The sequence below is a fragment of the Lipotes vexillifer genome, unplaced genomic scaffold, assembly GCF_000442215.2.
Source record: "Lipotes vexillifer unplaced genomic scaffold, Lipotes_vexillifer_v1.1 scaffold2116, whole genome shotgun sequence".
Taxonomy (NCBI): domain Eukaryota; kingdom Metazoa; phylum Chordata; class Mammalia; order Artiodactyla; family Lipotidae; genus Lipotes; species Lipotes vexillifer.
In genome coordinates this window covers 1,265,220-1,284,072 of record NW_006791713.1, presented here as the reverse complement: position 1 = coordinate 1,284,072, position 18,853 = coordinate 1,265,220, and the positions used below count along the sequence as shown (strand labels likewise).

Sequence of the window (18,853 nt, the reverse complement as noted above, 5' to 3'; positions counted from 1 at the left end):
TGCCAACTCACACTCACGGAAAACGTGATGAGAATAGTCTTTGATTATTATTTTACAATCTCCATTATCATGTTTTCAAAGATTTGCCAAAAACAAAAGAATACTGCAAATTTTAGAAAACAATTCCATCCATACTGTTGTGTCTAAAAAACAGAACATAAAATAGTACATAAGAAAAGTTTGATACAAAAGCATGCATCTCAATCATGCTTTACACTCAACTGCTTTTACGCAAGAATTTAAATAAGTAACCAAGCTTCTTTCTTTCCAAAGTATGCCTTCCAGCAAAAACAGAAACCATGCAAAGATGAGGTAATATTTACATACTGTTCACTTTAAAAAAGCACATTATTCTTCAGAAAAATGCTAAAAGCATGATATACTAACACACTGAAATGTTATGTGAGAAATAACTATGCTATGACCAATGCCTGATGCCTCAGATTTGTGGTTTACATTAAATACATGATTCCTCAAATGTAATTCTAAATTAAACATGTCTAACATACAGAATTTTAAACGTGACGAGGACCCTGTTTTGGAATAAAATCCCAATGTGATAAGATGTTTCTCCATACTATTGAAAATCAATCTTCAAAACACATATTTGACAGTAGAGAGATCTGATTCCGATAACACTAGCCATATTCAAGTTAATTCTGTTTTTTAAAATCACCACTTGAACTGTATTCCTGGGAGACAAGCACACCTAGCCTGTCAGACAAGTTTTGCTGGAGAGACTCCTGAGCGACAGAAGAACATTCACAACCCTGCAGTCAGGCCACCTTGAACACTTCTAGAAACCAACATGCTCAAGAAATGCCCAATTTCTTCTAAATCACAAAGCAAATGCTCACCTAACATCCAACCTAACAGTATTGTTTGATTTTAAAGAAAATTTAAAGGGTAAGATCTAGATATTGACACCAAATAAATAATAGCAGATAAGATTAAAAATAAGACATTATTTTATAAGCAAAAGAGATTTGCCTTCAAACAGGTTTTTTTTTTCCAAGATTCAAAAGATTTATTTGGAAAAATCAGCACAGGACAAAGATATCCTTAATATTCCTCCTCAGAATATCTGAATATTCAGAATCTATATGAAATGTAGACAGCAACTCTGATTTCACAGGACAGCAATGGTGCATACAGATGTAATCCCCATACCCGCCCTCCCCAATGTACTACTCTGTCTGCCCCTTCGTGACATCAGTTTTCACTAGGCTTCTATCTTCAGGGCAACTTGCACAAACTAAAAATCAGAAAATCATTTGCATTTTTAAATGGCTGGGATTAGTTAAAGCAACCAAAGTATTACTGTTACAGCAAAGTTTAGTAAAACTATAAGAGAATACCACTAATAACATTTTAAAATTATCCAAGATGATTTCTTTATTGAGATTAACTACAGAATTCACAGTACTATGGCATACTTATATTTAGCTAAAGTCACAAACACATTTGAACATTCACAATGATGAGTATCATCATTACCATTCTAATCTACAAAGCTTATGAATAAAGAAAAATACAAAAACCTCAAGTTTTACAAAAAAAAAATTTTTAAAGTCTACATACAATAACAATAAAACCACTTCTAGGTAACAGGTAAAAGTGTATTGTTTTCCTCTAAGTAGTCAGGAATGAAAGAATGTTTAATACCTACGACGCTTATTAGGGCCTTCAAAGTTGCCCCCTTGGCTTCCTCTACCAAAACCACCAGGACCACCACTACCAGGACCTACACCACTCATCGGTGCTTGGGGGGTCTCAGAGCCTGTTCTACTACCCATAGGTGAGCCCATCTGAGACGGTGGTCCTTGTGGAAATCTATCATTGTGCTATATAATACCACATAATACATGTGAAGTCCATTTGGAACACACCAAATGTAAGTGACAAGAAAAATTGGCAAAATCCCAAGTGGTGGTGTCATGAAGTTCAGCAGAAAGTCCAGCAGAATCAGGATCACACATAGAAGGAAGAAAGGAGCAATTTAATTAGTTACTATGTGTAAAAAATAAAAGAAGCATCTGAATGAAGAGTTACATTTTGCTAATGCTATGCCCCAATTTCATGAAAAAAGAACTGATTTTATGAAGTGAATGCCATCTTAAACCTAATTAGTTATTATTATACTGTTCTGATCTCTCTCTTTTTAATTATTATTTTTTTTGGCAGCACCGCACAGCTTGCGGGATCTTAGTTCCCCAACCAGGGACTGAACCCAGGCCCTCAGCAGTGAAAGGGCTGAGTTCCAACCCCTGGACGGCCAGGGAATTCCCTCTCTCTTTTTCATTAAAGTTTATACTGCATGTTACAGCGCCGTGTAATAAAAATACTGTTTTTTTAAAATCAGAGAGACAATACTAGGGAGCAGCATCACACTGTTTGAAAAAGTAAACATAAAAATTTCACTAGCAGTACTTTTAACATAGAAAGCATGAGTATAAACACACAGTTATAATTTCAGTATGAAAACTTCTGAGGTGTTTTTCTGGAAAGAATATCACTGGGAAAATAGATTTAGTTTTTAAAAGCTGACAATTAGCATGTAACTAATAGCAGAATTAAAACACCTGAATTATGTATTTTGTAAAACTTCACAGTAATAACCACATATATTAATCTCAAAGGTTGAACAGAACTCCCTACATGCAGCAGTAAAATATCACTGTGAAAAAGACTAACAGGGATATTTAAATAAACTTTACCATTTCTGTGGGAGGTATGGAAAAGCAGGCCAGTTACTTTTACTTTTACCTCTCTGCTGATGATTATATGCTACACAAAATTTAACCAAAGTATTTACAAATTTTCACTAGCTCTCAGACATTTTACTACAAAATAAGCCTCCAATGGAGGACACAGGAACACTAATTAGTATGCAACATCTGACCTGATCACAGTCGATATTATCTCCCTATGTTAACACTCATTTAAAAAACCTGTTAGCATGTCCAATTTGTCCAAATTCTTAAAGGACTGTATTTAAAGTAAATACATTTTAAAATAATAGAACATCGCATCCATCAGTTCTAACACACACATTCACTGCTCACGTCTCTGAGATCAGGAGGGTTTAGAGCTGATGGCAGGTCTGCATTTAACAGCAGCACTTTTTCTTTCTCAGCAGCAAAGGCACCTTCAGTTCCAAAACTGAACTGCCTTTTCCAAATATACGATTAACTAATTTCCCTTTTCTAAATGTTACTTAGAACAACCATTAAAAAGAACCAAATGAGAAAATGCCTTAGGAACATAACGTCTCAAATAGTGACAGACTTTAAGGGAAATGAAAAACAGTAGCAGTCTTGCCACTGATTCTCAAATATAATATGAATTACAACTGAAAAACGTTTTTATGATATTTAACCCACACAAAGATATCTTCACACTCTCAAACCAAGAAATGAAATTGTCTACTTTAAATTTAGTATCAAATTTAATTAAAATTAGTAAGTCTATAGTAAGAATACAATGTAAGTTTAAAATGTATTTTAAAATTTTAATGTAAATTTTTTACAATTAAATTCTCTGAAATTACTCATAAATGATTTTTTTACAAAAAATGACAGAAAACTGTGTTTTCACACATATTGAGGTTTTGTACCCCACCAAAGGTAAGGAGTTCACACAGGAATAAGAACACGATCACAAAATACTTGACCATTACACTGAATGCTGGTAAAAGGTGTATACAAATTAAATTAAAATCACTGTAAAATGACTAGAATTAACATATATACCTGCTATATACTTAAGTACAAAAGCATGCCATGGATCATAATCCTAACTCTTGGGAAACTAAAAAACTGCCTCATAAATCACCATTTAACTTCACAAAATTACCTTTTCTTCACTAGATACTGATCTTTACTGACAAAACAAATGATGCCAAATTATGTTAAGTGTGAAGTTACCTTTGGGGCAGAAGTATATATTATTGAATATAATCACAATAATGTTTATGATACATTACCACTGCTCCATTATCTGGCATCATTGGAGTTCCCATATTTGCAGCTCCTTCTGGCCCCATGGCAGGACCAGGACCCATTGGTGGGCCAGGTATAGTTCCTCTGTTGTTCATATTCATACCCATCATTGGAGGAGGACCTTGGTTACCAGCAGGTGCTGGGCTAAACGCATCTACGTAAAACAATCTATACTTAGAGCTGTCCTATCTTAGTTGATAAACATTTAAAATTTAACAATACTTAGGCGATCTATATAACAAGACTATTATCAAAATTATTTTACTTCCTTGAGAATGGGACACTCAATTATCTACTCTGATAGAGCATTATATTTGCTAAACAAATGTACATAAAACAAATGAGAAAACTGTCAATTATTTTTAGCACATTTGAGACTATAAAAGCTTGCAAGTTTTCTTTAAAAAATCAGTATTATTTGCTGTAGTCTGCTTTTTAACCAAATACTCTGTTACGAGTGGTGACAACTTTCTACCAGTTTAAATTAACGGCAAAGGATTAGCACTTAGGAAACCACTTAATTTTCTTACAGTCATGACTAAAAATACTAGCATGTAAAATTATATTAAATTGTGAAGGGAGAAACCATGTCCTCATACATGCACACACACACACACACACACACACACACACACACTTCACTGTAAATAAATCCTTGGCTTTTATATAATTACTGAACATCTCCCCAAATTATAGGAGGTACTCTTTTTTAACTTTATATAGAACTATGCAATAGAAACAAACAAAAAAATTGAAATGATTCATCGTGACAAAACTTATTTCTAAAAGCAACTGCAACCAAATACAGATAAAATATTAATACAGCTGTTTGAATTTTTTCAACATGCTGAAATTGAAATGAGAACAATCGGATACTTCAAATTTTTTCATCAAAAGACATCCATCCACCTGCTTCATGTTAACTGCAATAATGTTTAAGCTGTAATACATTTATAATGGCCTCAAATGCAACATTTTTGGGTATCCTCTTTGAACTTAAAAAATTTTTTAACTACTCATACCTGTTTATCATTAAAAATTCATGACAAAGACTGATTGTGAGTTTTCTTCTGGTATTTCATTATCTATTTAATTTCATGACATTCAGAACTCAATTTCACAACAACACATTATAATAGGAGTGGCAGTTTTCATTCAAACTCACAACTCTACACAGCACCCAATGCAGCTCAACGGGCACAGGGCTGGGTCCAGGGAGCTGAGAGGAAGAAATCTGACTCCCTGCCGGCCCCTAGCAACAGAGCCCCGCTCCTTCTGAGCCCAAATCCCCAGGACCCCAGCCACTTCCTAGGGAAGGAAGTAGTTCCTTAATACCCAAAAGTTCTTGTTGGTAAATCTACACGTTAACTGCACAAGAATACTCCTACTCCCTTCAGACAGCTATGAAGAAAAATTTCTACTGGACTTGCACAACATCTCCCATAAGTGAAATGAGGAAGGGTAGAGAGAGTATCCAGGGGAATGTTACCTCAACTTTCCCCAAGAAGAACAGATCAAGGATTAGTGGTTTTTCTTCTCTTTTAATAGAACATAATTATCACACCTAACTTATGAGATACGAATATAACTATACAAGTATGGGTATAATAAAATAAATGAAAAATATTTAAAACTATCATTAGTTGAGGTAGACTCTTATTTTTAGTAACTATGCCTTCTACCAAGATGGCTGTAATTAGACTAAATTTAAATATCTAAGGAATGTTAAAATTATCTGGTCCCCTGAAAAGCAGTTATATAAACTATGTTCCACTTCGTACACACTGGTAACAGACCAGAAAATCTGTCATGTTTAATCCATGCAACTTGACAGGATATGACAATTTACCAACTTAACAGTGACATTCAACTGCATGATAAGGACTTGTAGCTCCATGGATCCATAACTACCATGAGGATAAAATCTCACGTTGAATAAAATGTAAAGGAGAAAATTAAATGGAGTGGATGTTAGGGGAGCTAATTAAGTGCTCAAATGTAAACATGGTTCTCTGGTGAATAAAATGCCATTAAAATTTTTAATTCTCTTAAATTCCTCACTAAATAAGGTACCTAAAAGTATATTCTCCCATTTCTTCTAATAAAGTTGCTAATCAAGTAAGAAAGTCAGAATGTTTTCATGGTCTCTGAAACATCACAAATGTTTCAAGTTTGGTTCTGATGTTAATGACACACTTAAAATCCTGAAATCCAACTGGATTATATTATACACCAGGCCACAATTTACTTTGAAAAGGACATAAATACTGAACTACCTGTACATTACTAGACCCTCAACTGAGCTTTCTAATTTAGAACTTCTCATGTACTCTTGGTTCACTAACTTTTTGCATGTATCCATTGTACTAACTTCACAATTAAGCTCTTTTGCTTAAGGGTTATGTCTCGTGCTTCCTTTGCATATCAGACATGCTCAATAACTACTTTTTGGTAGATAAGAAAAGTAACGAAGTAAACAGCAATTATGTTAAGTGCTTTAGATTATCTAACTGGCAATGGCAAAGGAACTGGCATGGGGGAGGGGTGCTTGGTCATGGAAAATGCTCGATCCACATATTAGAGGCTTTAAGATGTCTTACTGCACATAGTACATGTACATTCCAAGTACAATCTGGATTTCCTCAGTGGGAGTGCATGTGACGCACACTGGAATGTTAAGGTAATGTAATCTTTACAACAATATGTACATTTGACTTTATATAAAGATTCTAACCTCAGCTTCTGTGGGACAATGTGAAATTAATATATAAAATTTTATTATTTACCTAATTTTCAAACGTATGACAGTTCAAACTTAATAAGACATATGAAAACATCCCATACTTATTTTTCCCTTAGCTTATTTACTTGATATTGCTGCCCTGACAACCTGGTTATACAAGCAATCAATATTAAAGATGCTAATATAGGCACTTTCTTAAAAACTTCACATCAACTCTAAAGATATACATTAGCCTAAATATGCAAGACACATCTCATTTACTTGACAAGTCATAGATGTCTCTGAACAGTGCAGTTCTGTGCACAATACTGTGGGTTAGGGCAAAATAAGTTAAACATTCAGTAAAAGGAATAAAAATAGCCTGAAAGTTACACAAAAAATTATCTTAAAATAGAAATAAAATACTCTCAGAAAGTTTATAGACACTACAACTCAGAAACTATCAAAATTCCAAGATAAAAAAGCCAATTTCAAGGCAAGAAATCTGATTTTTTAAAATGCAACAACATAGCTTTATTACACCATGTGATGACTCAACAAGTTTCAGGTCATTTATCGAAACCTGTTTACAGGTTTCTTCTTGTTATATCTATTAAAACATAATACATCTTTTAGCCTAAGAATAAACAAAATAAAAATGTTCTTCCTAGGCATGTATTTTTAATATACTGGTTTTTTTTTTCTCATTAAATAAATGTAAGAAATTTCACCACTTACAAACGCTGGTTGCAAATTTTTGTTTGTTACTGATATGTAGATAACACAAATAGCATGTACACTTCCCTGAAAAATGACAAGTAAGTGACAGAAGGCTTTGCTTCAAATCCCTACCTCCCATGTTTATTGCTCCACGGGGACCCATATCACCCATTCTCATTTCCTGTTCTCTCTGTAAGTAAACATAGTTGTCACAGTCAACCTATCGATCTTAGGACTTTACATTTCCCATCTAAAATCAAAAAGAAAAGAATAAATTGCGACATCATGTTCCATTAAAATATTTTTAAATTTCCAACATCATTTACTTAATAAGAACACTGAAAAGAAACTTCAGTCTCCCAGGCTTCATTAATATACTGCAAGTGCTTTTATACTGCTATATTATCAATGAGTCATACAAAAAACCCACTACAGGATATTTGTAATGTTATTCTTCCTAGAGATCATACACACATGCCTAGATTCTAAGAGAAGAAAAATCTAACAATAATGACCACCAGGACCAACTATTTTTCCCTCCCAGGTCTCTAAAGTCTTAAAACAGAAATGACCGTTACCACTTTCGTATTCAAATGTATTCAAACACACAACACAAGCGGCTGTGGGGTACTAAACCAAAAATAAGGTTATAGACAATTTTCATTTTTGAAATATTATAATTCACCTTTGCATTTTTATTCAAGTACTCAAGCATTATTTCACTCAGGACCTACAGATATACCATGAAAGCCTCCACTACACACAAGCAATTATTGAAAGCTCAACATAATATTGCTTCCTTTATCTGAACAAGAAATTTTCTTGGAAACCGAAATAAAAGTGTTATTACACAGTTGGAAAGTTCTGAAACAAAATGCTCCTGAGGTTACCTGGGACATAAAAAGCCACACAGATGTACAAAACGTGTTAGGTTTCAGTATAGAAACTACTTCCTAGAAACCCATTTACCAACAATAGTTATACAGAATTAACTTCAATGAAATCTCTAGGTGAAATTACCCAACATATCATACTTGAAATTTACACTACTATTTAATGATCTTGTGCAATACCAGGCAAGTGTGTTAAATGTAGCAATCATAAAAAACATTGAGGCAAAAGTAGCAATGTCTAAATCTAAAGAAAGCATCATTTTTCTACTTTTAAAAGCAGTCATTAATAAAATGGGTTGGTTTTAAAATACTAGTGAAAAACACCTATAAAGCTAGAAATAAAGGAAATAAAGCCTATGATAGATAAATGCCACTAAGCAGCAAATCAACTGCCCATCTAACCTAACAGAGATGCCTCAAAAGTTAACCTTTAATGAAGCTATGATATGAGAAAAACACCACTCACATAATAGCTTCATGAAGAAACATTTCTCATTGCCTAGAAAACGTAAATACCAAAGCTTTCCCAAAGCTAACTTTTTTAACTTTCCAAAAAATAAATTTCTTTCATCATAAAACATTTGACTATTAATGGATACTATTACTGACCAGCAAAAAAGCTATTTTATAAAACTGACTACTGATGAAGTCATATAATTTTGCAATTATAGGGAAAATACTATTCTCTAATCACACTTAGCACTATTATCAATAAATTAAACCAAGTTGTCATTTCCTCATCGGCAAAGCCTACTGACAAAGTGTGGACTGTTTGGGCATATCCAAAATCTTCCAGGTACTATTTATATGAGATACTCTTCAAGAAGAGCTGCTTGCACTCCAGCACCAGAGAGTAAAATACATGGATTTTACGGCCCCAACATTTTTAGGGGACAAAGGTGTAACGTATTTTTTGACTTGTCTTAACTATGAAAGACTAGAAAGGCAATATCTAATCACTAACAGAGGGTAATTATTAGTCTCACTCTTGGAGACTTCAATTTTCAAATCCCCCTGAAATACCCCAACACCCTAGCTTCCTAGTCATATTTAAGGTTATTCTTTCTACAAACGCGCTACGACATACTTCTAGTAAAATGCAAGAGGCAGAAGTAAGATTTAAGGGTAGAGTGTTATCAACAGAAATTAAGACAGTACTTCTCATTACAACTTGATATATCAAATATCAATAAGGAGAATCACTTGAATAAGCGAACTTTAACTATGTACCCACCCCAATAGCAATACATAAATAAGGCCCTCACTTCTCCTATGAATTCTTCTAACATATTTTAAATTAGAACTGATACATGTGTGATATTTTTATAATACAAATTTTAATGATGCTTTATTACTTTACCGAAAATTATTGTGCTTTAACAGGCAACAACTTATATGTAAAAATCTCAAAAGACTGCAGTGCAATATAAAATGATAAAACCTATGATGAACACTCCATTTTAATTAATTCAATAAATCCTCATAGCAACCCTATGAAGGTCTACTGTTATCCTATTTTAGAGATCATAAAACTGAGTCATAAACCTGCTCAATAACTTACTCAGGGTCATACATGTAGCAAGTGGCTGAGCTGACCTATAAACTTCTGCCAAAATAGAGTTCACAGAATTTTCTTCTTCACAGGGCACCTTCATTCTTCAAGAATTCCAAGACTAACAAAAGGCAAGATTTTTAATGTATTCTTACCATGTTTATAAGAGGCTGTGCCTTTTGATTAAAAGAATTCTGCACTGTAAAGCAATTATACTCCAATAAAGATGTTAAAAAACAAAAACAAACAACCAAAAAAACCCATGTCTACTAGTTAGACACATTTTGCTTCTCTTGTTCAAGTTCATTTCCCAGGAAGCTGAAACCTCTCTCATATTTCACTGCCTTTAAATTGAATAATAAAATGTTAATTTGTATTTTATGGAAAGAAAAAGAATTCTGCATATGTATTCTTGAAAGCTGGTCAGTGAAATACGCCTAAATTTACCAAAAAAGAAAGTAAAGTACAACTGATTCCAAAAGCCACATATCAAAGCAGCATTCCATCAACAAAAAGGTTGTTCTCAAGGTGTGGTTCCTGGAGTGAAGAGAGTCCCCAAGACACATCCAAGACGTGCACAAACTCAAAACTACTTTATTAGAACACAGTTCTAACACTGGTCTAATTGGGCTTTTCACTGAGACACTCGCAGGGATGGTGCAAGAGCAATGATGGGCAAAAATCCTGGTGTTTCAGCACAAACCAAGGCACTGGCATTCAATTTTAACCAGTAATCATTGTACTCTAGACATTACAATACAACTACACTTAAATGATTTCAATTATGGCTGTCCCAGCCAGAGCATCCAGAAAAGACTGAATATTAGATTGTAAGAAAATAAAACAGGACTTCCCTGCTGGCACAGTGGTTAAGAATCCCCCTGCCCATGCAGGGGACACGGGTTCGAGTCCTGGTCCGGGAAGATCCCACATGCCGCGGAACAACTAAGCCGGTGCACCACAACTACAGAGCCTGCGCTCAAGAGCCCATGAGCCGCAACTACTGACTCCACGTGCTGCAACTACTGAAGCCCATGCGCCTAGAGCCTGTGCTCCACAGCAAGAGAAGCCACCGCAATGAGAAGCCCATGCACCCCAATGAAGAGTAGGCCCCTGCTCGCCGCAACGAGAGAAAGCCCGTGTGCAGCAACGAAGACCCAACACAGCCAAAAAATAAATTTTTAAAACAAATAAATAATTTTTAAAAAGAAAACAGAAGCCATGTTTCCAAGAGCTGGATTTTATTTTTATTTTTTTTCTTTTTGGCCAAGCCACAGCATGCAGGATCTTAGTTTTCTGACCAGGGATCGAACCCAGGTGCCCCTGCAGTACAAGCGCACGGTCTTAACCACTAGACCACCAGGGAGGTCCTCAAAGAACTGCAGTACAGGTAGTTCATCAGTTTCTAAGACATGGGTCTGAAACAGCTACCAGTTTGGTTCTCGAAAGATCTCTGACTCGTGTTACTTTGTCAAGTAGGTCAGGACCCTGTCATGAGACAGGTGGAAAGAATAACCCTGTCACAATATTTTCTCTGGCAGCAAATGAGATGTGGCCGATCAGGGGAAAATGAAGCACACCAAATGGGTGAGGTCAGTCAAAAACACGGCACAGACTTTCAGTATTCTGACCAGGCCTCAGAGATGTGGCATATCAGTATGTGAAAAAGGGGTCTCAAATTTATGTGGACGGGAAGGTAGACTATGGTGAGTATATGGATAAAAATAATGTGAGATGACAAGCAACAACAATTACAGCTGATAACATTATATTTCCGAGTGACCAGACAAAAGGCATAGAATGGACAATTCTTCTTTGGCCATTGTTTGGTACAGTCTCATTTCCAAATCATGATTGTCTTTATAAGGACACGAATTAAAACACTCTTTTATATTAAAAAAATAATAATAATTTCAACTATGAATACCTGGATGAAGCAGTAAAAATGATTAATTTTATTAAATCTCTAACTTTAGGTACATGTCTTTTTATTATTCTATGCAACAAAACAGATATATATGTTAAGCATTTCTGCTGCATTCTGAAATATGGTGGTTATTTCAAAAAAAAAAACCATTCTTATGATTGGGGTGAAAGCTGAATAAGACACATTTTCTTGGAGCAAGATTTTTACTTGAGACAGCATTTGACAGACAAACCGAATAGTGACCTGTGTACCTGGCAGTAATTTCTGATGAGTGGCTGATATTAAGAAATGTGATTTGTTTTTAACTTTGTATAACAAAATACATTAACATTTTTATGATTTGTGTAACTCAATTGGTCAATATTTTCCAGCTTGGTACATGACATTACAAATTCATGCATAGGTAAAAGATCCACTCAAAGGTAGACCAATGGATTCTAATGCAAAAGAGTACTTTTAAGAAAATACTGCTTGTCAAGTTTCACTGCAGCATCAAACAACAATATTCACAATTATCTGAAAAGGTTAAAATATATATACCTCTCTCTACTTACTTATCCATGTGAAACCAGATTCTCTTTGTATTTTTTAACCAAAAGAGCATTTTGCAATAGGTGGAATAATGCAAAAGCAAATATGGGAAGCCAGTCATTTTCTTATAAAGCCAAACACTGAAAAACAGTAAAATAACACTCTTCCCACTACACAAAGTTGAGCATTAAAGAAATTTCAAAAAAAAAATGTAAAAATAAGGCCACTCTTCCCACTATAACACATTTAAATTTCTCTTTTAATTTCTTACATGGTAAACACTGATATAACCTAAACATAGAGCTCTTTGGGGTCTTCAATAATTTTTAATAGCTTTAAAAAAGGATTTGAGGGGCCTCCCTGGTGGCGCAGTGGTTGAGAATCTGCCTGCTAATGCAGGGAACACGGGTTCGAGCCCTGGTCTGGGAAGATCCCACATGCCACGGAGCAACTGGGCCTGTGAGCCACAACTACTGAGCCTGCGCGTCTGGAGCCTGTGCTCCGCAACAAGAGAGGCCGCGAGAGTGAGAGGCCCGCACACCGCGATGAAGAGTGGCCCCCGCTTGCCACAACTAGAGAAAGCCCTCGTACAGAAACGAAGACCCAACACAGCCATAAATAAATAAATAAAGCAAAACTGTCAACAAGTAAAAATAAACACAATTATTTAAAAAAAAAAGGATTTGAAACGAAAAAGTTTGATAACCACTGTTTTTAAATTCCAGTCAATATTTACTCATGAAAATGTAAAGTGGCAGAAATTTTGCACTAATGTAAATTAACTAAACCAGTATACCCCAATGTGCAGAACCTGACATTATTTTATGTATAATATTGATATTTTTTCCTTTAATACTTAATACTTAGGATATCAATCTGTGATTTCTGAAGATATTTTAGGGTTTTTTAGGTAATCTAATTTAAACAAATATTGACTCTGTGTAATTATCAACTGGAACAACATTCTGCAGTCAATGACAAAATGTGCTCACCTCACACACTGATCAGTCTAAGTCCTAACAGCCACCATCATTCTTCTTTAATTCATAAAGTCCTCTCTCATGTATGTCTCTAAAGAAACTTCTAAGGATTATCTAAGGATCACAATGTGCCACTTAGGTTCCATGTCTTAATGAAGAAAATGCTAAAAATCCTGATATAAAAATGCTGAAATAAAACTTTTAAATCTAAAAGAAATATAATTCTAGAGAAACATATAAGTTCTGGCAAGTAACAATATTCAACCTTTTTATCATTAAATATTCCTAGAATTTTTCCTAAAAATAAATTACTCTTAGCACTTGGAAATATAGCTTTTCCTTCACTAGAAAAGTTTACATACAAGAATAAGACTGTTAGATAGCTAGTCAAACATTCATTGGCGAAAACAAACTGTCAACATCTGGAAATACTAGGTAACAAACATATTTACAAGAATGGAACAAAAATCAATTATGTGAAATATTTTTTAAAAATAGGTATAGGGCTTCCCTGGTGGCGCAGTGGTTAAGAGTCCGCCTGCCAATGCAGGGGACACGGGTTCGTGCCCCGGTCCGGGAAGATCCCACATGCCGCGGAGCGGCTGGGCCCGTGAGCCATGGCCGCTGAGCCTGCGCGTCCGGAGCCTGTGTATCCCAACGGGAGAGGCCACAACAGTGAGAGGCCCGCGTACGGCCCAAAAAAAAAAAAAAGGTATAAAGAAAAATAAAATCACAAAAAAGTAGGCCGCTTTGCCAAGAAATTATCCACTCATTTAAAAAGTGTTATGGAAAGGTGTGCATCAAGAAAGTAATCTTCTAGTAAACTAAAAAGGGAAACAAGAAATGTTCCTATGAATAGAACTCAAATAATAGCATGCAAACTTTCCAACATAACCAACAGAGAAAGTGTGGAAGACTTAACATTTTAATTCAAGTAATAAAAAACAACACTTTCCAAGACATTATATCACTCACTGCTATATTGGGGGGGGGGGATATTTTAAGTAACATAAGACAATCTTTACAATATACAATTTATAGTGGGGTTTTCCCTTCAATTTGCATATTCCAAAATATCTGCCCCCGTGAGTATTGAGGAAACGTTCCTCAGGTTTATGATTGCTTAAGTGAAACTTTACATCACATTTCATTAGGGAACTGCTAATTAAGACAAGAGTTACCACAACACATCTATTAGAATGTCCAAAATCCTAAATGGTGACAACAGGAAATGCTGGTGAGGATGTGAAGAAACAGGAATTCTCATACACTGCTGGTGGGAATGCAGAAAGGTATGCCCGCTTTGGAAGACAATTTAACAGTTTCTTACAAAACTAAACATACTCTTATCGTATGAGCCAGCAATCACGCCCCTCGTTATTTACCCAAAGGCACTGAAAACTTATGTCCACACAGAAACCTACACACGGATGTTTGTAACAACTCTATTCATAACTGACAACCAAGATGTCCTTCACTTGGTGAATGGATAAACAAACGGTGGTACATCCAGATAGTGGATTATTCAATGTTAAAAAGAAATGAGCTATCAAGCCATGAAAAAACATAGAGGAGGGACCTTACTTAAATGTATATTATTAAAAAGCCAATATGAAAAGACTTCATATTGTATGATTCCAACTATACGACATTCTGAAAAAGGCAAAAATACGGAGACAGGCAAAGAACCAGCGGTTGCCAGGTATTATGGGGAGGGAGGAATAACAGGTGGAGCAGAGAATTTTTAGGGCAGTGAAACTACTCTGTGTGAGACTGAATGGTGGGTACGTGTCATTTGCCATTTGTCAAAACCCAGAGAATGTGCAACACAGAATGTAAACTATAAACTTTTGGTGATGCAGATGTGTCAGACACAAGTGCACCCTGTATGCTGTGGGAATCTGATGTTGGTAGGAATCTGACATAAGGGCATCTGTACGTATGTGGGGTGAATGGGGTGCGTGGGAAATGTCCCTTCTCAATTTTGCTGTGAACCTAAAACTACTCTAAAAAATAAAATTTACTTTTTAAAAACTTTAAAAATGTTTCCTTTTGAATAAATTATATCTTAATTTATATCACAAGTTTTAGTCATGAAATAATAAAAATTTCTTACTTGTTAAATATTGAATCAGAAATAGAAGGAACCACAAATACAAGTAGGGGGCTTTATCCTTAGCTTACTGTACTGATTAACCTAAACACATGCGCCTCTTAAACTACATTCACTCAACAGTGTATTTTTATTTTTTGCGGTACACGGGCCTCTCACTGTTGTGGCCTCTCCCGTTGCAGAGCGCAGGCTCAGCGGCCATGGCTCACAGACCCAGCCATTCCGCGGCATGTGGGATCTTCCCGGGCCGGGGCAAGAACCCGTGTCCCCTGCATCGGCAGGCGAACTCTCAACCACTGCACCACCAGGGAAGCACAACAGTGGGGCTTTTTTTGCAAAGGACTTTTTAATCAACAATTGGCAAGCTGTGAGTGAAAGGTAAGGAGGAAATGTGAGACCTCTCTTTCATTTAGTTCATTGGTTTGGTGCTAGTGGCTCAACTTTAGTCTGGCCAGGTCACTAAAGTTCTTTGCATTGACTAGAAAACTGATAAATTTTCCTGCGTTTAGTCTCACCACAAACTAGCTGTGTGAAAGATAAGGTCACTTATCCTCAGTTTTGGCTTTTTTTGTGAATGTAGATTTGCATGGGGTACTTATCTACCTCAATTTCCCACTGTGCCCACTAAGAATCTTGTCTTCAGAGACACAGATTAGAGCAATTTTTTTTTTTTTTTTTGAGTGTGCATCATCCATTCATTTCTTTTGTGAAGTGCATCACCATATCTTTATTTTATTTTATTTTTATTTATTTATTTTTTAGATGTTGGGGGTAGGAGTTTTTATTAATTAATTTATTTATTTTTGCTGTGTTGGGTCTTCGTTTCTGTGCGAGGGCTTTCTCTAGTTGTGGCAAGCGGGGACCACTCTTCATCGCAGTGTGCGGGCCTCTCACTATCGCGGCCTCTCTCCAACAGTGTATTTTTAAAGCCTGGTTCAGGTAACTTTGTAAACAGATTGTTCTGAGGTCACTGTCAAATTCAACTGACCATGTAGCAAAATTAACTGCCACTTTTTAAAACATAGGATGGCTTTCTAATTGAAGATGAATTAAATATAACTACAGATAATCTAGCATGCATCAAGAGAGAGAAGGGAATAAATATTTTAAACAAATCAATTTTTAAAACAAATTTATATTGAGCTTAGAATTTTATTTCTAATCCATATACCTGAGGGACATTTTCAAGTTTATCCTTTTCAATTGTCATAGCAAACTCCCTCTGAAAAGCTGCTTTTAAAAACTGCAATTAATTAGGAATATATATAATTATTCTTCAAATGTAGTTATTTTATCCCAAACTCTTAAAGAAATCAGCAATTTGAATACCAACTACAACACAGACTACTTTTAATTACATCTTACCAAGGCACATATAATACGGGTGACTGGTTTGCATTTCTTTGCCTGTAACCTCTTACCCAGTACATTTCCATATCAAAATCAAAACAACTATCATGACTGGCCAGATCAAGGGATGAAAGATTAAATTAAAGAGCAAATATAAGCTGCATAAGAAGCAATTCCAAATCGGTCCCACCAACAGAAGAAAGCAAACAAAGCACATGTGTTCCAATGTATGAAGAATTAAGTACGTATTTAAATGAGGAGAGTGTCTTTTTCTATTCATGATACTAGACATAAAACAAGTTATCTTAGCAGTCTACCAGAAACTTTGAAATCCTGACAAATTATATATTGTTTCTAAGTAGATAACTCAAAGCAACAGATTCAAAGTACAGTAATATTTAAAATATTTAAATAACTAAATACAATTCAAAAAGTTATTTAAAATTTACAATTATAAGATAAACTACTATACAAGCATTTCTATTGTTTAAAAGCAGGATGTAGAAAAACCAATAATACGTCAAATTAAGACGTTATATATATCATGAGAATTGTGGCAAATTTATAACCAGAAAAGACAGGATTTGAAACGTGGTGCAGTGTAGTGGAGGATATCATAAGACAAAGAGGCAAACTCACCCATTTACTTTAAATTACTTGAAATTTCAAACAGAAGTAAATGCATTTCATCAGCAGAGCACGCTTACAAACCCAAGTTTTCTGCTCCCTGCCACCAGCAGTTAGTTAATAATTACACATGGATATCGATATTCACATTTATCTAGTTCGCTATGGTAGAAAAATTCTGACATTTCAGGTGATACTACAGAGCTTCATGCCCTCAATATGAAGTACAAAAGATACGGGATACTGATTGGCCTAAAAAAATTTTTTTTTTTTTACATAATCACCGTGTAGGAGAACTCCTGTAGGGGGCCTAAATATTACAACAAGAAATCACAAAGCAGAACTAACAAGTTTTTATGTCTCCCTAGAACCTTCTGTTATTACTTCAAGCTATTTAATAACTGAACAAAATTCCTGTTTGCACTGCATGTAGTGGACATTTCAAAACCACGTTCACTTTAGTCCACTTGTACTCGCCAATGCCGACTCTCATCTTCTCCAATCCCTCTAAAAACGTAAACATTACCTAAAAGATCCGACCATTCGGAACCAAGTAAGATTAGAAGAACTTACCATTTCAAATGAAAAGACAGAGGTATACCTACAACACAGTGGAATAATAAACCAATCACATCAGTTTTTAAAATGCACCCAAAAAAGAGTCCCAAAAGAGTGCAGAGACTACACACTCACTCTCCGGCATACAATTTTCTCTCAACTCTCAGAACTTTTTAGCTGCGTCTCTTAACCTACCCCACATAGGTCTCTGGTCCCTAAAATACTCTAAAATCCTCAAAGATGTGACCCTGGGCTTGATTCCCCTCTGTATCCTCTATGAAGCTCAGGACTGTTTTGAACACAGAAAAAACGGAACAAATTTTTCCTACTAAAGGGAACGTCCAGTCTTTGTGTAAGACTGACTATCTTGAAGGGACAGTCAAGTGGAATCTGCATACTAAAAAGTTACGTGTGCTGAAAACCAAGCACAAAAAATGGTTATTTTTACTGTTTAAAATTTACTCTTGGGCTTCCCTGGTGGCGCAGTGGTTAAGAATCCGCCTGCCAATGCAGGGGTCCCAGGTTCGAGACCTGGTTCGGGAAGATCCCACATGCTGCGGAGCAACGAAGCCCATGGGCCACAACTACTGAGCCTGTGCTCTAGAGCCCGTGAGCCACAACTACTGAAGCCCGCGTGCCTAGAGCCTGTACTCCGCAACAAGAGAAGCCACCGCAATGAGAAGCCCAAGCACCACAATGAAGAGTAGCCCCCGCTCGCCGCAACTAGAGAAAGCCCACGTGCAGCAACGAAGACCCAATGCAGCCAAAAATAAATAAATAAATAAATAAATTTAAAATTTACTCTTTACTATGTGACTCCATTATGAACTCTACAAAAATACATCAATAGGTGTGTTTCAACGCCACCTATGTTTCAAA

At 35.6% G+C, this 18,853-nt stretch overlaps 1 protein-coding gene across 1 annotated transcript in view; it reads right to left on the bottom strand.

Moving 5' to 3' along the window:
- Nucleotides 1–1,374: 1,374 nt before the first annotated feature.
- The window catches only part of PSPC1 (paraspeckle component 1), a 60,803-nt gene continuing 43,324 nt past the window's right edge, over nucleotides 1,375–18,853 (bottom strand). Inside the window, exons 7-9 of the mRNA XM_007464515.1 lie at nucleotides 7,576–7,633; nucleotides 3,986–4,155; nucleotides 1,375–1,844 (exon numbers count right to left, since the gene is read on the bottom strand). Of these exons, the coding sequence (XP_007464577.1) occupies nucleotides 1,659–1,844; nucleotides 3,986–4,155; nucleotides 7,576–7,633 (414 nt within the window). The 3' untranslated portion in view covers nucleotides 1,375–1,658. The remainder of the gene's footprint in view (nucleotides 1,845–3,985; nucleotides 4,156–7,575; nucleotides 7,634–18,853) is intronic.